At 44.5% G+C, this 23,749-nt stretch overlaps 1 protein-coding gene across 2 annotated transcripts in view; it reads left to right on the forward strand.

The window, feature by feature from the left end:
- Positions 1-3,697: 3,697 nt before the first annotated feature.
- Positions 3,698-23,749, forward strand: part of LOC118019146 (sphingosine-1-phosphate lyase 1) — a 56,712-nt gene continuing 36,660 nt past the window's right edge. Inside the window, exons 1-2 of one of the 2 annotated variants that reach the window (XM_035018040.1) lie at positions 3,698-3,752; positions 4,521-4,582. In XM_035018040.1, the coding sequence (XP_034873931.1) occupies positions 4,556-4,582 (27 nt within the window). In that variant the 5' untranslated portion in view covers positions 3,698-3,752; positions 4,521-4,555. Of the gene's footprint in view, positions 3,753-4,315; positions 4,583-23,749 lie in introns of those variants that run through there. The other variant, XM_035018050.1, reaches the window with a different exon arrangement.

Genomic DNA, 23,749 nt, shown 5'->3' on the forward strand with positions numbered 1-23,749 from the left:
CTCCTGGATGGGGGGAGGGGTGTCACTAATGTGGCCATGGATGGCTGCCATTTTAAGCAGAACCACATTTGCTGGCATGAATTGTTTTATTTTTTATTTTTTAAAGATTTTATTTATTTATTTGACAGAGAGATAGCGAGAGCAGGAACACAAGCAGGGGGAGTGGGAGAGCGAGAAGCAGGCTTCCTGCCGAGCAGGGAGCCCGATGTGGGACTCGATCCCGGGACTCCAGGATCATGACCTGAGCCGAAGGCAGACGCTTAATGACTGAGCCACCCAGGCGCCCTGGCATGAATTGTTTTAAAAGAAGCCATGTAGGGAAAAAAAAAATCCCAGCCTATATTCCTTCTCATTGTGCCCCCTGCCACCCCAAGCCCTCTGTCATCAGCACAAATTTCAGTCCCTCACTGGTTCCCCGTAGGTATTTCCAATCCCTCCCAGTTTTTTTGTTATCCTGGAAGGCACCATGATGACACTGAAGGCCAACTTGGGGAGCATTAGATCTCCTCACCCCCCAAATAATCATCAATCTCCCTAAACCATCCTAAACAAACACTGTGCTCTCTCTGCAAGCAGGGTGCCCAGGGAAGTACCTCTCAAACTTCATGGTGCATGTATATCACCCGGGGATCTTGTTGAAATGTAGATTCAGAGTCATCACCTGGAGTGGGGCTCGAAGAACCTGCATTTCTAGCAAGCGTCCAGGTGATGCCAGTGGTGCTCCTGGGGAAACCACACTCTGGGTATGGAAGCCCCAGGCAGCCCCACCTCTGCCTCCCCTCAGCCAGCTCAGGCCCTCCTTCTGAAGCTCCTCTCATGGGAGTGTTTGATGGGGGAATAGGGGAAGGAGATTTGCTGTGCCCCTCCTTAGCCAATGCTTTTTGCTTTTTCATATTCCTCTTCCCTCTGCAGTATAATGCTCTCTTTTATCTCTATCTCCTTTGTTCTCCTCTCTAGCTTTCTCCCAAGGCCCACCAGTATAGCTAGGACATGTAAGACCAAGAGGCTGTGGGGATTTTGTTCCATTTTGGTATAATGTGATTCCCCTGTGAAGGCTGAAATTATCTCCCTTAATCCCCATGCATCCTTTATCTCTGGTCACTTTCTACTTGATGCTTCTCGTGTAATCCCTGATGTTATTCTGCAGTTAGGGGGAGAGGGAGTGTGGGGCAGAGGAGCTTCTAGGGGGCCTGAAGTGTCTCTCTGTCTCTGTCTCTCCCCGCCCCCAGCCTCTGGGCTCTGCCAGGAACTGCAGAGAAGAGTCATGTTCCTTTCTGGGCCTTGGTTTCTTCATGCATATACTATGGGATTGAGCTGGCAAATAGTGGAAGACTCCTCCACCTCTAACATTCTTTGAGCTTAATAAATCAACCAGCGTATTTTAGGTTCTCCCTACAAAATCTGAAGCCTTAACTCTCTATCCAAACTCTACCCCATTCTTCTGTGTGTCTTTGGAGTGATCATTCACCTTCTCTGGGCCTTGGTGCCCTGATTTACAAGTTGGGAGGTGATGAGAGTCAGCTGATCTGGGCAAGTTAGGACCTAAAGAGAGCCTTGGATGTAAAGGTACCTAGTGTAGTTCTTGGCAAAATAAGTTTCTTAGTCAGCTCGGGCTGTCATAACAAAATACAAGGTAAATGTGCTGGCAGGTTTGGGTCTTGGTGAGGATCCTCTTTCTGGCCTGCAAACTGGTGCCGCTTCATTGTGTGCTCACATGACTTCCTCTTAGTGTGTGAGTGGAGAGAGAGAGCAAGAGAGGGCTCTGGTCTCTTCCTTTTCTTGTAAGGACACTAATCCTATTATGGGAGCTCTGCGCTCATGATCTCATCAAAACCTAATGACTTTCCAGAGGCCATCACATTGGGGGGTAGGGCTTCAACATAATGAATTTTGGGGGAGGGAGACAAACATTTAGTTCACAACAGTAAGGACTAGTCAATATGGTTGAATTGGTTGGTTCATCTGGGAAGAATGAACGGACTGCCTGCTGCACGTAAGGAGCCCCGAAATTGTACTGCAGGAGTAAAGGGAGGGTCAGAGATGCACCCTGTCCTCCAGTCAGCCGGCACAGAGATTTTAGATGAAAGGTTGGGAGGTAGTAGCTAAGAAGGAGATGAGGGAGAGTGGATCCTAGGATCTGAAGAAGAAATAAAGCAGAGTGGTGGAAGTGGGAAGTGGGGAGTGGGGAGATCGTGCCTGGAGTCCCAAAGTGACTCTTGATGAGTAGACATCGGCTGGAGGCCCCAGAACATTTTCTGGCCCTTCAACACTGAGAATGGATGTCTGCTGGGGGACAGCAGCAAGAGGGGTAAGGGTCTGGGGGTGCCAGTGACTGATTCAGGAGCTCTGAACGGCGGAGATGTCTGGGACTTCCGATGGGCTGGGGCTGAGGGCTGAGAAGCCCAGAGGTAACCTGCTTGACCCTTTCAGGGTTTTCACCACTCTGGCTGGGAGGCCGGGAAGTGCTGAGCGGGTGTGCAGAGGAGGGCAGCCATGCTAACAGGGGATTCGGTCCCGAGAGCACTGCTTGAGGGTACGGATGGTGGTGATGACCCTGTAAGTTAGTGTCCTCACATTTGCAAGGGGATGGAATTGGCTACCCTCATTAGTGTCATTTTTGTTAAGATTTCAAGATTCCATCTAGGTGTCATTTTTAAATCTGTTGAAAAATATACCCCATGCTGATCACTGGTCAGTTAAGTGTAACCATGCTACCTTCGCCCCTGCTGAATTAATAGTGTCCTGGGCAAAACATGACAAACATATTTGAGATTTAGCTGTTTCATCTGGAAATGAAGGGTGACATTTGTGGTCCCGGTGGGCACTTTCACTTGAGTATTAGATGCTTCCCAACATTGCTCATGAAAATAAAGTAATATTGGTAACATTTTTTGCCCAATACCTGGTCTCTGTTCTCCATATTTGTGGGGGGAGGGAACTATGGGGAGGGCAATTCCATTTAGGGGGTTTTCTTTTTTTTTTTTTTTTAAAGATTTTATTTATTTATTTGACAGAGAAAGACACAGCAAGAGAGGGAACACAAGCAGGGGGAGGGTCAGAGGCAGAAGCAGGCTCCCTGCGGAGCAGGGAGCCCGATGCGGGACTCGATCCCGGGACTCCAGGATCATGACCTGAGCCGAAGGCAGTCGCTTAACCAACTGAGCCACCCAGGCGCCCAATTTAGGGGGTTTTCATGTAGCTTTTCTTCAGGCATTATTGACCTCGAGGAAATCTCCCGGAAAGAGAAGGGGGCAAATCTCTGAGTCACCCATTAAAATCCCAAAGGTCTCTTTGGAGACCCATCTTGAGTGGTTGCTTTGGATCAGTTTGTGCAGTGCTCGACAGGCTGACTCTCTCAAGGGCTCCAAGTGACCAAATGTGACCAGTAAGTTGGTTTTTGTAAAAGGCAGCCTGAAGGAGAAGCTGGTGATGGTTGGGCGCAGGCTGGTTCCACCTTCGCTCGAGGGCCCGCCGGGGTGCCGGTCCCTGCCTGGCCAGCAGGCGGCGCGCACGCGCCGTGGGGCCCGGAGGGGAGGTGGGTCTCGCCCCCCGCCCCGGAGCGTGCGCGCGCCCGATGCCGGGGCCGCGCACGCCGGGGCTGGGGAGCCATTTCCGGGCGGGGAGGGGCGGGTCCGCCGGCGGTCGGACCTCCAATCTCGGTGGCGGCGGCTGCAGGGGGAGCCCGCGCTCCGCCGCCCGCGAGTCGGTCGCGTGGTGAGGAGGAGCCTGGCCGGCGAGAGGGAGAGGCTCAGGGAAGGAGCGGGGAAGCGGACTCGGGGCAGGGGAGTGCAGGAGGGCCGCTGAGGCTCCGGAAAAGGGAGGGTCGGGCTGGGGCGGAGGGCTCCAGGGTGGGCAGGGCAGGGGGGTGGAGTGGAGGGGAGGAAGGAGGGCCCGGCGGACCGAGGGGCGCGGGATGAGTGTGGGCGCGCAGAGCCCCGAGGTTAGAGGGAGCGGGGGGGTACCCGAGAGGGAGCGGGCTCTGAGACCCCACTCCCTCGGAGGTGGGAGCGGAGTGGGGCAGCAGGGATCTGCTGATCCTTCCGAAGAGAGGAAGGGCTCCGGGGTGGAAGCGATGGAGTCGGAGCGAGGCCAGGAGGGCTCTGGAGGCTGGACGCTGGGCTGGGCTGCCCGCGGCGTCCGATCTTCCGCCCTGCTGCGTTGGCGGGCTGGGCTCCGGGGCTCCGGGGCTCCGGGGCTCCGGGGCTCCGGGGCTCCGGGGCTCCGGGGCTCCGGGCCGGGTCGGCGGCGCGCTGGGCGTTTCCGCGGGTGTATACCTGGGGGGCTTGCTTGGTGGGAGGCTGGGTCCGGATTCGTTTGGTCGGCTGTGGGAGGGAAGCACAGTGCCAGCAGGATTCTGATTCGCTGGCTTGGGTGCTGGGGGTGGAGTGTCATATCTGCGAGTGAAATCGGAGCTCTCAAAGGAGCGAGAGAACCATTTCTTGACTGCTCTAGCGACTCTAGGCGGGCCGAGGCGACAATTTAAAGCTTTAGAAGTAAACAGACCTGGTTCCCTCTTGCAGAGGGGAGGCCCCGGGAGGACGGCTGGGGAAGGAAGATGCCGAGTACGGACCTTCTGATGTTGGTGAGTCTTTCCCAAACATCCTCCTTGTTAGAAGGCACTTGTCCCTTAAGTTTTATTTTTAGTCTAAAGGATCTGAGTGTGTGGCTCTCACTTCTGATGCTTGCTTTTGGTAGCTGAGCATTTCTGCCACCTTTTATTTTGGGTTTACTGGTTGGGATGGATAAATGACTGGATTAAATATACGAATATATTTGTATTTAATGAGTATGAAGACTCTTTTACAGAATTCTTGCAATTGATTTTAATCTCTCCCTTCCCATACTACCAGAACAGTTTTAAAATTTCTGTTAAATTTTGTCCGTGTCTGCCATGTATTCGTTTATAAGTGTTTGTCTCCCAGACTAGAGTTATGATTCCTCAAGACAGATAATCATGTCTTACTTGTTTAGAGATGAATAAACAACTGTCATGGTGCTCTGTGTATAGTAAGTGCTTAACAAATGCTTGTTGAGTTAAACTAATTTGAATTTAAGTTCTTTTGTTGGGCTGAGGAATATGCCTGCTTTGGTAGAGTCTGTTTTTTCCTCTCGAGATCTTTCCCTGCCCTTTTTTTTTTTTTTTTTTGCTGAGCAGGGAGAACAGCATTGCCAAATGAGTGTTTACCGAAATGAGGTTTTATTCTTGGGACATTTATGATTCCATAGAGGCTCTTTATTGTGAGTATTGTGGGGAGCCCATGGCTTTCCAATAGCTCTCTCGAAAAAGAGCATTTTGTTTTTAATAAGCTACTTCTCTGAGTCTGATGGCTCTTTGTGGGAAAACACAGATTTCAGAACAATTCATTTCCCTCTCTTTATCTCACTATCTCAGAGAGCTGGTAGCTGTCACTGGGAAACTGGCAAAAAAACCTAGCAGTGAAGGGTTTTTTTTTTTATACCCAGTCCTGACTTTCTGAAGTGGCAAAACCTGCAAGATCTGTGGGACGGATAAAGAAGAAAATTAAGTGGTGGTTAGTTCCAGTTTGAGGCAGAGAGCAAGGATGGTTTTAGAGACGTGGGTAAATAGTTGGCTTATTCACAGATCCTGATAAGGAGTTCACCTAAAGTAGCTTCTTGCCTCAAATTTCATGATTGTCAGTAGATAATAAATAGCCTTATTTATTATGTGATTTTAAATTCTTATCGCAGGAGCCACATATTAGAAAAATTGGGAGCTATACATAAGCAAAAGGAAGCAATAACCAATAATTATACTACTCAGAAATAAGCACCTTAGAGGGTTAATGCAGAATGATTTGTAACGATTGGCAATTTGTTTTTCCTCTTACAGATCAGTATGTTTATATAAATTAAGATTTCTGGTGTAAGTAGGCTACACCTTCATGCCCAGAGATGCGCTTGTGACTTCTTGGGCCCGTGGGCTCTCTTGAACAGTGTGATCAGTCACTGCTTTTTTTATTCAGGATGTTAACTTGGGCATCGTTTTGTTTTGAAGTATTTCTCTGGCCACCACATTAGTTTTCATTTCCTCATTTGATAATCTAGAGTATTGAGGGTGTTGATTTGCTTGTTGGTGTAAGGAATTAACTCACACGGATAATGACTGGCTCTTGAGAATCCTCACTCTCTGAGGATTCTGTGTGTGTTCCTTGAGGTGCTTTCTCTGGAAGAGTTGTCATTCCTTCTTTGTGTGTGTTGTGCTCTTTGAGGCCAGATGGTAAAGAACCAGTGGCCAGGGCCGGGTTCTCAATGGGGGTAGTAAATGGTCATTATCTGCCTTCTTTAGCTACTTTGTATGAAGCAGAAGACATGTTCTGGGCCCTCTAACTGGCAAGAAAGGACCCCAGTTAATAAAAAATAACCTCCATGCAAGGCAGTGTATTGTAGCACCCCAGAAGTAGAAGCAATCTTGCAGGCCGTGTGATGCAACTTCTTACTTATATTGTATGTGAATCCTTTTTAGAGCATCTCTGATGAATGGATATCCCATCATCCATCCTTTCTGCTGGGGGAATAAGATGGGCGTAAGCTAGGACACAATCCAAGGTGGATCCAGGAATAATAACATAAATCTGGTAGCTAACATTTATTGAGCAGGTATTACATGTTAGGTGCAGAAATAGATACTCTACATATTCATTTAATTTTCACAAAAACCCTTTGAAAAATATGCTGGCATCCTCCTTTTGTAGGTGAAAAACCAGGCTTAGGGAGGGTACTGCAGCGATGAGGTGGTGGAGCCCCGTTTTAACTACAGTTAGTCTGACTTCAAATTTCTCCTGTTCTGCTTTGTGATGCTGCCTCTGGGCCACATTGCTCATAAGGGACAGAGGTTGCTGAGCTTTGTGACTGATGGGACATGGTTTGTGTAGGGCGGGAGAGCTCTGCCCTCTGAGGGGGCACTTTGGAAGTGTGTGGGGGGGTGCTTTTGTTTTCTAGTATGGTCTTGTCTGAAAACATATATTTTATTATATACAGATCTTCTGATTTATTTTCTCGTACCTTGCAGTTAGGGCATTATATTGAAATTTTTAAAAGTTATGTTCGTAGAGGTCTTTGAATTCCGTTTCAGAACAATAAAAGGGCATATAAAATATTTGTTCGAAAAAGAGGGCATTGTGTTTGATAGGGTTGGAAACTACTTGTATGGACAGTATCATGTGGCACTAAAGCATGAAGATGAACCGGGGTCCGTCCATGATAAGCCTTGTACCCCACTCCACGGAGCTGGGGCTGTCAGTGTTCAGTGCCTTCCTGCCCTTCGCTTTGCCCTCGTTTGATAAGGGTGGTTTGCCTTTTTCCGTTTGCGCACTTATGTCATGAACTGTAATACTTTCCACCTGTGTCTCAGAGATAATAAAAGGGGTGAGAGTATTCATCTGAGACCTGCGGTGCTTTCAGGAGGATTTCAAGTCCGGGAATTTTTTTTAGCAGTTTCTCTCCACTTTGGCAACCATTCTTTTCACCTGTGTTCTCCTCCTTCCTAGTGCTGGGGAATGGTGTCACTTTTCAAGTTGTCAAATACTTAGCGCTTTTAAGAAAAGAGTACTTTATAAAGCTAAGTCTGCTCCTTTGGGTGGCTTTTCTCTTTTCTCATCCAGTGAATCATATGCGCTCTGATAGTGCTGGGCGGAGTTTGAGAGTTTATCTAGGGCCAAGGTTCACAGCTGTGATTTTGCTTCCCGGGAACATTTGGCAATGTCTGGAGACTTTTTTGGTTGCCATACTAAGTGCTAGAGGTCAGGAATGCAACTACAGGCTCTACTATGCACACAGCACTCCACCACCAAGAATGATGTGGCCTAAAATGTCAGTAGTGCTTGGGTTGAGAAACCCTGGTGTAGGGTTCCTGAACATAGGGAATAGCATCTGCGTAGCCCTTGCATTCATATTCTCGCATGAGAATGAGTCTTTTCTTAGAGTCTAGTGGGTCTGTTACAGTGCTACTTGGGGTTATTTTGTCCATGGACCAAGTCCTGCTGCTTTGGAATATATATATTGGACAGTATACAGCACAATCTTCTGTGAAACAGTAAAATCTTAAGAAATGCTTTTCTTCGCAACATTTCTGAAGCACTCTTGATGTGGAAACAATAAGCCTGTCTCAGTTTTTTGGGGGGAGTTCAAAATGGAATCTTTCCAGATCTTAGAGCTTTCTCTTTGAAGCCTTGACTCTTTCTCAGGCATGCTTTCTTTCTGAATGTCAGGTAGGATTTGAGCACTAAACCAAAAGATGGGCACTAAAAGCTCATTTCTAGTATTTGAATCTGGTGTTTTATTTGTAGGACTGTCTAGAAGGAAGGGAAAATTTATTGGGACTGGTAGGACCTTTAAAATTTTGTTGACCATTTGAATGGCCCTTGTAAGACGAGCACTGTATTTGGCATTGTTCTAGTCTTACTGGTAAAGCAAAACTATAATAACAAGTCTGATAATTTCTCCAGCCATTGGTCTAAAGGAAGGAGGGATTATAAATAGATAAACCTCAAATCCCAGTATTTGGCTTGGCTTTGCAGTCTGTGTGTCAGGAATTTTTAGTAACATTTGCTTTCTAAGCTTTGCCCAAACATACAGTTTGTACACATTGGTGACAGAACTGGAAATCATTTTGGGATTAAGAATTTTCCATAGGGAATTGATTCAGAGTGAATCAGTCCGTATGTGGAAACATATAGAACACAATTACTGAGAGAAAAACCATGCTGGGGGGTAAGGGGAAATCAGCATCCGGGAAGGTGGAATGGTGCAGGCTGAAGAGTAGGTTGGGTATATCAGTTATCTCTTGGCACCCTCCAATAGTGTGATTGAGGAGAAAAAAGGACTATTTACAAAGCTGGGCAGAGTTAAGAAGACCCGTAGGAGTTGGTGAAACACCTCAGGGCTAAGAGCCATCATCATTCTTAGGCCTGAATGGGCAAAGAGAGAGTAGCTTCTGGAACTTAGAAAGTTTAGCTGGAGGAGAGGGTAACCTGTAGGAATGCTGCCACTGCCAATCGGTACCCTAGCAGGGAGGGAATCAAGGGGAATAAATACCTCAGACCCTTTCTTTTCCCACCCTCTGATCTCAGGCTGGAGCCTTTCATTGGCCAAACCCAGCTGGAAACCAGAGGATAAGTAAGGAGGCTGGGAGATTTAATTCATAGAGGGCAGCCCTGTGAGGCACAGAGAGGTGGAGAAGGTTGGATAGGGGATCTGGAGGAGCCAAGGGAAGATAGCCAGCATGCTAAAGTTGAGGTCAAGTTAGTTCTGAGAGGCACAGGCGAGAAGATAGCTTGTTAGCAGAGTCTTGAAGAACGATAGAACATGGAATGTTACAGAAAAGGAATGTTCTCACTGATAACAGAAGGATAGATTCAGCGCAAAATGTTGCCACAGCTTTGGCAAGGCCCGAGCTGCTTTTTTCCAGGAGTAGCCTTAGAATCTTAATTGCCTGAAGGGCATTGAGAAATCCTGCAGTCCAACTTCCCTTGCTGTGTGGAAATCCTTTCCACGGTGCCCTGCCAGGGGTGGGTGCAGAGTGCTTTCTCAGGGAGTTCTTTCCATTGTTGGACAGCTTTAAATGTAGGAAGTGTTCCATTTGTCCAGATCACTGATATATCTGGTAGGGTTAGGTTTGGCTGTGTATAAAAGAAAAACTAGGGTAACAGAGATTTTCAAAAGGTAGAAATGAATTTCTCTAAAGTAAGAGAAGGCCAGAGTAGACCCTTCTTGGCTGATATGGTCATTCCTAGGCCTTTGAGGAGGTTCCACCATACACGGTGCATCCCCTCCTGGTCCAGGATAGCTGCCCTGAGCTTGAGCTGTTATGTTCATGTTTTATTTGGTAGGAAGAGCAAAGGCAAGGAAAAGGGCTTGCTCTCCTTTTTTTTTTTTTTTTTTTAATTTTTTAATTTTTAAAGATTTTATTTATTTATTCATGAGAGACAGAGAGAGAGAGAGAGAGGCAGAGGGAGAAGCAGGCTCCCAAGGAGCAGGGAGCCCGATGTGGGACTCGATCCCAGGACCCTGGGATCATGACCTGAGCCGAAGGCAGACGCTCAACCATCTGAGCCACCCAGGTGCCCTTGCTCTCCTTTTTAATCAAAAATGTTATCATGTGAAATTTATTACACATAGAGAGTTATATAAAGCACATACCTACATTTTAAAGAATAACAATAAAACAGTCATACATCTATCCCCAGGTTAAGAAATAGACTATTTACCCCCAATCCCATGTGCCTCACCCTGATTATATCTCCTTTCCTCCCCTCTAGGGATGACTATCCTGATTTTTGGAATAATTATTCTCTTGCTGTGTTAAAAAAAAAAAAAGTGTTACCACCTATGTATATGTCCCTTTAGTTTTGTTCATTTTTTTTTTTTTTTAAGATTTTATTTGTCAGAGAGCGAGAGCACAAGCAGGGGGAGCTGCAGAGGCAGAGGGAGAGGGAGAAGCAGGCTTCCTGCTGAGCAAAGAGCCTGATGTGGGGATTCCATCCTAGGACCCTGGAATCATGACCTGAGCTGAAGGCAGACGATTACCGACTGAGCAACCCAGGCATCCCTAGTTTTGTTCATTTTTTAACTTGCTGTAAATCGATTTGTATGTATTTTTTTGTGATTTCCCTGTGTTGCTCCGTATTTGTGAGATTCATCCATGTTATTACCTGTAGTTTATGAGTTTTAGTTCATTCATTTTCATTGTTGCCCAGTACTTCACTGTATGACTACCACAGTTTATCCAATCCATGATGATGGACACTTCGGTGGCTTCCAGTTTGAGGCTTTTTTGAGCATTACTGTAGTGAACTTTCTTGTATATGAGAAGTAATCAAAAGTGTAAGTTTTTCTGGGATTTATTCCTGGGAGTAGAATCGCTGCATTGTAACTTCGCTAGATGACAAACTTTGCGGAAGAAGTCAATACAGTTTATACTGCTAGCAATAGTTCTTGTTCCTACACAATTTGACAGACTTGGTACTTACAAGGGTTTTTATATTTTTTGCCATTCCAGGAGGGTAAAATCTAATTGATTCCCATATGCAATTCCCAGATTACTCCTGAGGTTAAGTGTCCTTTTCATTGAATATTAACTATTTGGATTTCATGTTTTGTGGGTACCTCTTCCAGTCTTATGCTTTTTCAATTATTTATTTCTCCTTGTGGTTCTATTAGATTTTGTTGTACGTATTTTGAGATTTTGTTACTAGGTGCATACAGATTTAAAATTGTTACATCTTACCTAGTAAGTTGCACTTTTAGCCTAATAGTGCATTTTGATTTAATATAATATAGCTAATTGAGCTCCTTGTCATGAAATGGGCAAACTGTAAAGGTTTGATGAGTGAATGAGTGACATGCCTATTGTATAGGCAGAAACTGCAGAACAGTCTTCCTCCTGGTTCGTTTTTCTGGCATACTGTTGCTTATGTGGCCTATTATCCCAGGCAGTGGATAAAATCACTTCTGAATTAAAAAAGAAAAAAGGTAGTTTTCTTTTTTGAGATAGAACTTGCATACAGTAAAGGGCACGAATCTTAATTATACAGGTCAGTACTATTTGCATGTGGGATACACTATACTCGCCGCCCAGATACTAAGAATGTCCAGCCTCCCAGCAAGTTCTTCCTTCCCTCCCATTTGGACCCCCAGAGGTTATCCTTCTCACTATAGATTCGTTTTGCTGATTTTTGAACCTCATATAAATGGAAACATACAGTATGTTTTATTTCGAGTGTCCTTTTTGCTGAATCTGTGAGATTCAGCCATGCTCTTATGTAGCAGTAGTTTTAAAAACCATAGCTGTGCGGTTTTACATGTATAAAACAGGGCAGTTTATTCCTTCTATAGTTGATGAACATTTGCGTTTCTAGTTGTTGGCTGTTTTGAATGAACATGTCTTTGGGTAAACATAGCATTGCCAGGTCTGAGGCCCACTGCCAGACAGGTTTCCCAAGTGGTTGTACTGATTTATACTCCCACAGGGTTTTCTTAATGTGTAACTTGTGCTTTTAGCTTTTAGGCAGCAAATCCTAAATTTCTGTTACCTGCACACTAGACGTGGGAGATAGCATTGAGAACTCTGTCCTGAAGTAGGGTAGGCACTTGTAAAGTGTGAAATGTCCTTCCTTTTCTCTAATTTCCCCGGAGAGTAAAAGCCTACTGTGTTCTTATTTATCTCGTCTCTAACTTTTAATAAACATTTGATGGAAAAGAGCAGCCTTTGTTCTCTGTTAAGGGCAGAGTTTAGATTTGTAAAACACCATTTGTAACAGTGAATTCCAAGGTAAAATCATAGTCCTCTGGAACTCTTTGGAATCCAAACAGCTGTTGTGGTATATTTACTGGGGAGACCTTTTTTTCTGGAGGCTTTTCTGAAAGCATTTAAATGTATTCCTTTGAAATGCATTTTGGCAGGTAGGACTGATGTATTCCCTTTTAAAACCATCTTGAGTTCCAGTCTTACTGGTGCTGAGACAATTGAGGCAAATAGAAAATTCTGTTTTCATACTCTAGAACTTGAGGCCAAATATAAGAATGCCATGGGGGACCTGCTCCTTGTCTAGATGCACTGCAGCCAGGGCGGACAAAGGCCTAGGAGTATGCTCCGCAGCCCTTTTTGATAAACTTGTGATTTCAAACGCTTTCCCAAGAGTCATAACAATAGCAGTCAACAGCAATCTGTCCGGATGCCTGAAATCAGGCTTATGATCTGTAAACATGAGTAGGTAACCGATAAAATCCTGTTTTGTAGATAAGAGGGCACTTGGCAACCTTCTGATTGAATTAGATAGTTGAAGGCTGAGAGTTGACTTAAAATCTGTCTTATTAAATGGAGGTGCAGCTCACTATTAGCATGTATTTCATTATTGGTGTCTGTAAGAAAATACAACGGAGGCATGGGAAGCAAACCACTTAAAGCCTCTCCCAGCTCTGCCTGTGGGACTTCGCCTGGGACATCGCAAAGCTTACTTTTCCTTGCTGCTTACTGAAAAGGAAAGGAGAACGTTTATCATCAGAGACTCATTCAGGTTCATCAAATATTTAGTAAGCATTTATTATCTGCAGTCAACCTCTTACTACCTGACTGCATTGAATATTCACAACAACCTGTGAGTAGACAGATGAGTGTATCTTTTTTGTCTTGGAAACTTTTTGTTGAATTGTAACAATGGCATCTGTTTTTGCAGATGAGCAAAATCCAGCTGCATAGAGGCTCGGTCATGGGCCAGAGGTCACACAGAGCTAAAATTAGAGTAGAAGCCTCTGATCACTGGTCCAGACTTTGGAGGGCACCACAGCTGTCTCTGACTCTCAGTGAGTCCCCAGGAGTGGTGATGAGTGTCGGTTCAGAACAGCGCCCAGAGCTGGCTGTCCCTTTCCCACACCCTCGGCAGTGGCTGGAGTATGTGTTTATGAGCTGCCAAGGGAGAAAGTATTTTTTTAAGAATTCATCATTTTAGCAGTTAATAATTCTATTTACAGACTCTTAAAAATATATACTTTTAGGCAATAATGACCTGCTTTGTCTAGTTTATACATAATTGCTCTACAGATTTCTAAGTTGTTTTTAGATACCTAGTTAGGATTGCTTTCCTTTGGATTCCAAAGCTTTACTCTCTTTTTCTGGAACTTCAGGGTTTCTGCTGTTTATAGCCCGTATGGGAACTTTTTTTCAGAAAGGCCTTTGGGTTTTGGGGGTTTGTTTTGTTTCGTTTTTTATTTTATTTTTATTTATTTATTTATTTTAAAGATTTTATTTATTTCAGACAGAGAGAGAGAGAGCATGAGCGGGAGAGAGGGGCAGAGAGAGAAGCAGGCTCCCAGCTGAGCAGGGAGCCCGATGCGGGGCTCGATCCCAGGACCCCGGGATCATGACCTAAGCCGAAGGCAGATGCTTATTAACCAACTGAGCCACCCAGGCGCCCTTCGTTTCGTTTTTGAAAGAAAGCCTGTGAATCTTAGGTGGTTCGTCTTAGCTGAGAGAACATTTGGTGAACATAAATGAGACTGCTGGGTCATAATGCCTTTTTTTTTTTTTAAAGCATCCAGTTCATTGGTTTTCACTATGTTCACAGAGTTGTGCAACTATCACCACAATTTAGAATATTTTCAGAAGAGACTCCATGTCTCAGCAGTCACTTCCTTATGTCCTCCCAGTCCCCCAGCCGTAGGCGACCCCCAAACTACTTTTTGTCTGTAGATTTCCTTATTCAGAACACTTCATATAAATGGAATCCTATAGTGTCTGGTCTTTTGTGATTAGCTTTTTTCACTTAGCATGATGTTTTGAAGGTTCATGCATATTGTAGCTTGGATCAGAATTTCATTCCTTTTTATTATAGTCATAAGGCTTTTCCTGGAGGATTTTAAGTAATGGATAATAGTTCTCACCTACAGGCAACATAGGGGGCTTGGGTTTACTCTACATATAATAGGATACTTTGTCATATTAAAGCTACTTCTATGATTCATTTTGAAGAGGGGTTTATTAACCTGGGGAATATGGACCCCAATGACTGGCCTTCAGGATGTCCTGAACCCTTTGTAATTATTTGCAGTTTCATGTTCCCAGGCATTTTTTGGTGGGGGCGTTTGGGGACCTACAGGTGTTAGCCTTTGTTAAAAGATAATTTTCAAAAAAGGTAAAATCATGATGCTGATACAAATATAAAATGAACACACATTAAAATTTTTATTTTGCTTATAATGATGAAACCAGGCAGATGTTATAACCAGTTCAGAGGAAAGGTCCAAAGAACAGACACATTTATAGATCAGGAATATTAAAATGAATACATAAACAGCACCCAAACTGGTTTCTTCCCTAGTGGAGAGGGAAGTCAGTTGAACCATTACCAGACCTGGCAGATTTTACATGTTTATAGATGAAGGATAGTTTGAATTCCTGTAATATATACAACTTACAGAGTTGCACAATCATTTCCTTATAGTCAAAATCAGGTAACCAAGAGGGAGGCCTTAGATAATGTATAATTTTCCATTGGAAGCACATATCTTCTTCTGCACTTTCAACAGATTATCAAAAAAGTCAGAAACTTTTCTGAGTGTTAATGTTAAATTTAGACCCTTCTTCAGTTTTAGAAAAGTAGCTCCTCTGTGGCTAGATTTTGAAGGCAGATTTTCCAGAGGGTGTTTATATCAGTTGATGGCCCGTCAGAGACCCAGGGATGGGTCTTTGGTTTGTGCTTTTGAATAAGATTACATGTTAGAAATCTCCAGAGAAGTAGCCTTTGCAACTTAACTTAGGTTACACTTCCTGGCACATATTCAGTGTTTCTTATCTCTAATAGCAGTATGATGATTGAAATGGAGATTTCTATAAATATAAGTTGGAAAGTGTAGGCATTTGAACTCAGTGACAAAGGTAGAAATCCTATTAGTAAATAAGGATGGGAAGGGAGAAGCCCATATGACTTCTTCCCCAGCTGCGGTATGCGCCGGGCAGTCAAGACTTCCCCTTTGTGTGTGAAGAATACGGCATTATTTCTGCTGGTGCCTGCTTGTAATCTAGGGAGTTCCCGTTAATTGCCCAGAGGATAGTGAACTCCTTTTGTACTTTGAAAGGTAGCTTCTGTGTATGTGCACATTTAGCTACTTACCGTAAGAGGCTCTGGGAATTCATAGCCGTCAAGTTGAGTAGACCTTCCCCACGCCGCCTCCTTGCCTTTGGGTGAGAATGTATTTAGCAAAGAAACCTGTAATTGCTCTTACCTCAGCATCCCACCAGCCTGTTCCTCTGCTCACTGAACTTGGTTTCCTGCATGTCAGCATTCTCTCCTGGTTGAAGTTCACAGGGTGCCTTTCTTGATGCGTCACAGGAGAGAAGGGCTCCGAGTCTTCAGTGACAGAATCTGCATCAGTCTTCACTCGGTGTCTTGCCCTGCCCACAAGTAAATAAATACAGAATTTACGCACTTGTTTGGCAGTGTTTAGGGCTGTCAGCGTTTATGAACTCAGAAGCTTTGATTTTCCATGGGTACACTTCTAACACTGTACATCTGTCCCCTTTCTGAGGCCAAGATTATGTCTCAGTGATGGTCAGGTGCTTTGCCTGAATACTCTGGAGCTAAGCATAGAGCAATTAGACTTGGTAAATGTTTGTGGAGTAGTACTGAGCTATACCTCTTGACTCTTGAGGCGTGGCTAGAAGGGAAAACATGGACCGTTAAGCTCGTTGAGATGAACTTAATGCATGTAGTGGAATTTTGGAGGAAGTATATGGTTTGGTCTTTACCACCTAAGAAATGATGATTCATTCTCTTCTAACATTTCTGTAATGCAGTCAGATGACTGGTTTTGTTGCTCAGTTCTTACTTCTTTAATGACCCAAGGGAGTTTTTCCTTTGGGCTTGTGATCTGGTTTTGCTGATAAACTTTCATGCCTTTTAAGGTTCTAAAAACAATAGTGTTTTCTTACCTGTTTATTTTGCACTTTGAAGTTCTGTGGAATGTGATATGAAAGAGAACCAGATTTAATTTGCTTTGTTTTCTGTTTTTAGGGCAGAAGTGGAATAAGAGTGACTACATTAACTCTTTGGTGTCTTCTGTATTTTAACTCTTAGTTAACCTGAGTCCCAGGCTTTAAGTACCATCTGATCTTAAGACATTAAGGCAGTGGGTGAACTCGGTAAGACAGGTCTTCTTTTCCTCAGCAGCCCACTCCTGCTTTAAAGCTCGGATTTCTGGCTCTTCGGGAATATTGAGTGGTGAAGTGTGTAGTTGTATTAGATGTAAAGAAAGTGGAAGGAAGAGGAAAACAAATTGCTTTTTCTCTGCAGCATTGAAGGGTGGGAGATTTTGATTTTCATTAGTATTTGGCTTAAGAATAAATATTAGCCTGGAGCAATGAGTTGGTCTTGTGGACTGATGTGGCTGGGCCCTCACTAACACTTCCAGGAATGCTTGGAGATGTTTTACACTCATCTAAAAGACGGATAGCCACTAAGTTTGGTGATTGAGTCTCAGGAATATGTTAAGTCAATTATTCTACAAAGGAAACATATGGGGAAGCTGTGTGACCTTTGGGCTTCATTGTGTTCCTCTGTGAGGGACGGAGAGTGGTCATGTACTGGTCTTTAACCTCCCTGTTGGCTCTGGCGGCCGATGACATGATGTATCTTGTGAGTTCTTTGTGAGTTCTATCTGAACGGTGTCGATGTGTGCAGTCTGGTTACAAATACCAGCCATTGTCCTCTGCGGGTTCGAGCCACTGCCACCAGGAGAGATGTGGGAGAGGCGAGGCAGAATCTTCCCTAGGATCTTACAGAGCAGTCCTAAGTGTATGCAGTATTATAATGATTTCACTTTAGTTGAATAAATAAATGTTGCGTCCCTGCTGTGTTGAAGGTGTTGTAGGAGATATAAAAATTATGCCTTCGCTGTTGTTTGTATTCTTTTTTTTTTTTTTAATTTATTTATTTGACAGCGAGAGGCACAGCGAGAGAGGGAACACAAACAGGGGGAGTGGGAGAGGGAGAAGCAGGCTCTCTGCAGAGCAGGGAGCCCGATGTGGGACTCCACCCCAGGACCCTGGGACCATGACCTGAGCCGAAGGCAGACGCTTAATGCCTGAGCCACCGAGGTGCCCCTGTTGTTTGTATTCTTATCAGCACTTGGTACCATAAGGGAGGTCAAGTATGAAGACAATTACTTGGTTATTCTCCCCCACCAGGGTTGAGCGCGCTGCCTCTGGGACGGAGTTAACTCACGGTGCAATTGGTTAAAGCCGTTTGGCCCTGATTGACTCTTGAGAAATAACCTGAATTGAGGCATACCGGAAATGCAAAGAAGTCATTGTGCTGTGATAGGAAGGTAAACCTTTTGTAGAAAGGTAGCTTTCCAGAAGCCCAATTTCACAATGACTCCACAGTGATATTGTTAGGAATCACTGTTCTGAATTTTTCCTTCTGTGAGTGACAGACTTACACTTGAACCCAGGTCTGTGTTGTGGCCGGCAGTCCTCATTTGGACGAGCAAGCGAAGAAGAAAACTAGGGAAACTAGTTCGTGGGCACTTTAGTTTTGACCAGAAAACCTTAGTAGGCTTTGTGCTGGGTCATGATCAACTGAGCAAAATTGCTACATTTTCTTTGGCAAGGAATCCATGTCTCTATTCAGAAATTATTGGTAGAGTCAATCATTCTGACAGTGGGAATATTTTTCTTTGATCTTTAGCCTGATTCTCTTTGATGTGGGAGGATCAGGAAGGAGAACGTACATTGGAATAACTTGTTGGTTCCTCTGCTTGGCCTCACAGCGTTTTGGTTTTCTTGAGTACTCTTCTTTTAGGTCACACCCCTCCAGTTAATGTTTAGATATGTTAATGTTGTGGAGCCCTAAGAGATGGTTCAGGACGTCTTGGAATTCAACTCTGAGTGTGTGAAGTCCTGTGTTTTAGTCCTGACTTTGCTCCTTATTACTTTGCTGTAGAGCAAACTTAACCTTTCTTGATTTCAGTTTTTACCACCTATGAAGTGAAGAAACTGTTCGTTCTTTTTTTTTTTTTAAACTGTTTATTTTTTATTTATTTATTAGAGAGAGAGTGCGAGAGAGAGCACAAGCAGGGGGAGGGGCAGAGGGAGAGGGAGAAGCAGACTTCCAGTTGAGCAGGGAGCCTGACGTGGGGCTCGATCCCAGGACCCCGGGATCATGACCTGTGCCGAAGGCAGACACTTAACCAACTGAGCCACCCAGGCGCCCCGTGAAACTGTTCATTCTTAACCTGAGAACCTCATGAGGTTGTAAAGTACACATAAAATAACATGAAAGCCGGTTAAAATTTTAAGTTATATAAATATCACCATGTATTCTGAGTTGCTTCACCCTTGTGCATGTTTATCACAGCCCCTCTGGCCTTCTCCTTCTTCATTTTATTCCCTCTGTGATCAGGGCGTCACCCAATCTTTGAGTTTTGAAAGGAAGAGACAGTTTTAAGTGAAACAAACTGGTGATCTCGGATCCCTGTAAAATAGCGCCATGTGTGTAGTAGGTGCTCAGGAAATAATTGTCGTGTGGCAGGAAACGTGAAGAGCAGGAGGCAAGTGTGTGGCGGGGACAGCGTTGCCCCGAGATCTGCTCGGGGAGTGTGGGAGGCCGCGCTGGGGGCCGCCTGAGCTGGGACGCCCCGGCTCTTGAATAGAGTGAGTACAGATGGTTCGCCCTGCGAGGTGTTATTTGTGTTGTTGTTGTTGTTATTTGTATTAGCTCCGAGGAAGGAAGCACCATCCAGTGTGGCTCTGGAAACGTCTGCCAGATGGTTTTTCTCTTTTAGTCCTATTCATTCTTAGAGTGTTTCTTCTGGTATTCGTTGTTCATTAAGAAAATCGCTGTGGAAGAAATATCACTGCCTAGTTGGCAGTTGGTCAAGTGCAGTCCTAGTTTTCAGAGAGGTTTTTTTTGGGAGGGAGGGTGTGGATAGCGCCACCGAGGGAAGTTTGTCTATGGAACCTTTTCTCATGGAGGGATTTGAGGACTGAAAGAGTTAGCAGTCATTGGGAGCAGCTGTGGGTTGGTACCAGTAGGGAAGGAACCCATGACGGAAGGATTCTGCATCTCTTCGACCGTTCCCTCATGACATCACAGTCGCGGGCCTCACAAAAATGTTAAGAGAATAAATCTCAAGGGCAAAAAGCACTGAGATTGTGTAGAGTGCAAAATGCCTCCGTGTTAACACCCTTGGCTGCATTACATTCTGCATTTAAAGAAGCCAGGAGTAGATCACAGTGAGGCTTTTAAACCTGAAGGCCATGATCCATTCAGAGGGAGGCAGAATCAATTTAGTGGTCAGGACATTTAAAAAAAAGAAAGAGGAAACAGAGAAAAAAATGTACATGCATCACAAGTAATGAACTGCTAGGTTTTATTTTGGAAACCTTTGTTTTGGTTTCATATCTTTCTGTTGCAGTGTGTACTAGATGGTTGTAAAATACACTTCCACGGGTCTGGGTTGGACAAGTGTGAAACCGGCGGCGTGAAACCGGCGGCGCCTGGGTGGCTGTCAGCTAAGCGTCTGCCTTCGGCTCAGGTCATGGTCCCAGGGTCCTGGGATCAAGCCCCGCATCAGGCTCCCTGCTCAGCAGGGAGTCTGCTTCTCCCTCTCCCTCTGCCCCTCCCACTGCTCTTGTCCTCTCTCTCTCTCTCAAATAAATAAATAAAATCTTTAAAAAAAAAAAAAAGGAAAAGCATGAAACCCCATGGTCTAAAAAGTAACATGCCAGGGGCGCCTGGGTGGCTCAGTCGGTTAAGCATATGACTCTTGCTTTGGCTCACGTCATGATCTCAGGGTCGTGAGATTGAGGCCCACATCGGCCTCCAAGCTGGGCATGGAGCCTGCTTGAGGTTCTCTCTCTCGCTCTCCCTCTGCCCCTTCCCATCTCCTCCTCCCTCTCTAAAAAAATTAAAATAAAATAAAATAAAAAATAACATGTCCCAAATTTACAGAATTTGTAGACTTCCACTATTGTGTTACTTTTATGAAAGTGTCTTGGTCCCTTGAAGTGATTTGGGGATTCGAAGAGTGCAATATGATTGGGACTAAAAGGGCCACTGAATTCCCATAAATCCTAGCAGCGGCCTTTTGTCTAATAATGATTAGGATTATTATTTTGACGTCTTATAGGCATCAGCTAAAACTTAATTATTAGATGGGAAATGGAAATGAATAAGAAGAGAAAGGTGGGTTAGTTTACTCATCTGTTTTTGACAGTGGCTCCTTAAAGTAGTTACTGTTTCAGATCTTTATATTACTGAGGTTTTTCTTTTCTGTTTTAATATTGCACTTTAAAAAGATTTGTGGTATTCTTTGTCATCATTTTATATATATATTCAGTGGGCAGAGTGTTTTGTTTTGGTTTTCCTCCAGAGGGATATATTCCCAGTTTGATACGGAGGAAGGAATGCTTTACTTGTGGAAATTTTATCAAAACTGCTCTGCTGAGGGTTGGAGATCCATGCCCACACGTACCCACACACACCCACAGGTACACATCTATACAGACACAATTTATTTCTTGTGTGACTGTTATCCTGTGTCCCTCTAGATGAAGCGTGGACGCACACATTGGCGAAATATTTGCCTGGAGGGGCACAACAAGCTAGTGGCCTTCACAGATGACCATCCTTGGTTCTTGTGTTTCCAGAGACAGTATGTGGATTAGGTTGAAATAAATAAAAGCCTTAGTATTAACTATTAATATATATGTAGGTGTATATAGACCAAAAAAATGTATTTCTGTAAGCAGGAAGACATGGTGGGAAGTAGTCGTTACAATACTATTACGTTCTTGTGCTGTTTCTGTCTCTGTAGTCATGACACACCTCTCCAGTTTTAGTTTGTTCTGAACTGTATATATATCCAGGGTAGATTCCGCCTAAAACGTAAATTGTGAGAAGGAAACTCCTGGGATGGCACTGGATGGTAATGTGTTAAGTGACCCTCCACCCGTGCACACTTAGAATGAAGGATGGAAAGAACCCCGAACCCTGAGTCGGAGGCCTGGGCTTAGCGAGGCTGTCTCACCGCGGGGCCTCTGTTTGTGAACTGTGAATATGGGCTTGATCTCTAGGGTTCCCTTCAGCACTGGGATTGTATGCTTCTCTAGGGCTGTGGTGTTGCATCAGGCCCCAGCCTGGGGCTTGTGCTGTGTGCAAGGCCCCAAGGAGCTGCCTCATCCTTTTTTCCAAGGAGATAGCATGCATTAGCCCATGGAGCCCTATAAAGCAGGGAGCTATTAATGCTGTGAGGTGCTTATCCACTGGGGACGGAACCTAGGTTGTTTGTAGTAACCAGAAGGACCTTGGGCTGAGGCCAGGACATGTAATTTCTGTGACCATCTAGTTGTCTACACAGTTTACTAGGACCTATCCAAGGCCAGCGACATTCTGTCTTTGGAGAAGGAGAATATAGAAATAGATTTCTTCCTAAGGAGATAGATTTAAGGACTTGAAATTTAAGGACTCCCATTATCTTCTTAGAGCAATTACCAAGAAAATAAATTCTCGCTGAATGTAATTTTATAGATGTTATCAAGGAATGCCTTCGTATCTTAATAGGCTTTGTAGAAATTAACACAGTCTGTATTTGCTGATTCTTTGCTCTCTCCCTGATACTAGTGATATTACTTTTTGTTATGTGCTATGAAAAATTGATAATATCTACAGGCATCTTTTGACCTCGGTAAGCTCTATTTTCTGGGGGAATTAGGAACTAGTATCACTGGAGGAAAGCTAATCTGCATGGTTATTTCTTCTGGCATCCCATTCGTATACATTATTCATTCATTTATTATTATTATTATTTTTTTAAAGTAGGCTCCATGCGCAGTGTGGGGCTTGAACTCATGACCCTGAGACTGAGAGTTGCAGTGCTCTGCTGACTGAGCCAACCAGGCAGCCCATATACACTATTTTTTTTTTTTTTTAAGATTTTATTTATTTGACAGAGAGAGGGAACACAAGCAGAGGGAGAGGCAGGCTTCCCTCCGAGTAGGGAGCCCGATGTGGGGCTCTATCCCAGGACCCTGGCATCATGACCTGAGCTGGAGGCAGATGCTTAACGACTGAGCCACCCAGGTGCCCCCCCGCTCCCCCCCGTATACACTGTTTAACCATTTGGTTTGATCCTAGCCTTAACACTAGAAGATTCTTTATAATGATGGAAATCATGACACACCTCTGATGATGGGTAGACGCCTTTGGTCTTCCCCAGGTCCTGACCGGCACTGTGACTGCTGTGTAGGATTGAGGTTGTTGATAGCAACAGTGGGCTCTGGGGAATGGCTAAGAACTATGAGCGGGTTGCAGATAAGCTGTGTTTCCGTGGATAGCCCTCTAGGGAACGGAGCACTTGCCTGATGTTAATGACCTTATACTGCAGCCTAATTGCTAAGGATAGAAATGTTTTCAGTAGGGGCGCCTGGGTGGCTCAGTCGTTAAGCGTCTGCCTTCGGCTCGGGTCATGATCCCAGGCTCCTGGGATCAAGTCCCACATTGGGCTCCCTGCTCGGCGGGAAGCCTGCTTCTCCCTCTCCCACTCCCCCTGCTTGTGTTCCCTCTCTCGCTGTGACTCTGTCAAATAAATAAATAAATAAAAGTTTAAAAAAAAAAAAAGTTTTCAATAAACATTTGTTGAGTACCTGTCCGCCTAAGCTTTCATGCTTCTACTAGAACACTGCAGGTAGATATCCAACAGGAACATAACTCAAACCAGTATCTTTATCTCAGAATCTCCCTTTCTCTTCTCGTCTGCTGGGGTTGGTGGTGACACCACTCACCTGCTCTCTCAGACTTAAACTTGAACATTTGGAATTATTCTTCCCACTCTGTGCTTCCTGTATCTATGAAGTTAGCAAACCCTGTTTGTGCCACCTCCAAAAAGGTTTTTTTTTAATTAATTTTATTATGTTAGTCACCATACCTTACATCATTAGTTTTTGATGCAGTGTTCCATGATTCATTGTTTGCGTATAACACCCAGTGCTCCATTCAATACGTGCCCTCCTCAATACCCATCACCGGGTTAACCCATCCCCCACCCCCTCCCCTCTAGAACCCTCAGTTTGTTTCTCAGAGTCCACAGTCTCTCATGGTTCGTCTCCCCCTCCGATTCCCCCCCTTCATTTTTCCCTTCCTACTATCTTTTTTTTTTTTTTTAACATAGAATGTGTTTTTTGTTTCAGAAATAGAGGTCTGTGATTCGTCAGTCTTACACAATTCATAGCACTCAC

This window comes from Mirounga leonina, unplaced genomic scaffold (genome assembly GCF_011800145.1).
Source record: "Mirounga leonina isolate KUSES-001 unplaced genomic scaffold, KU_Mleo_1.0 Mir_107, whole genome shotgun sequence".
Taxonomy (NCBI): domain Eukaryota; kingdom Metazoa; phylum Chordata; class Mammalia; order Carnivora; family Phocidae; genus Mirounga; species Mirounga leonina.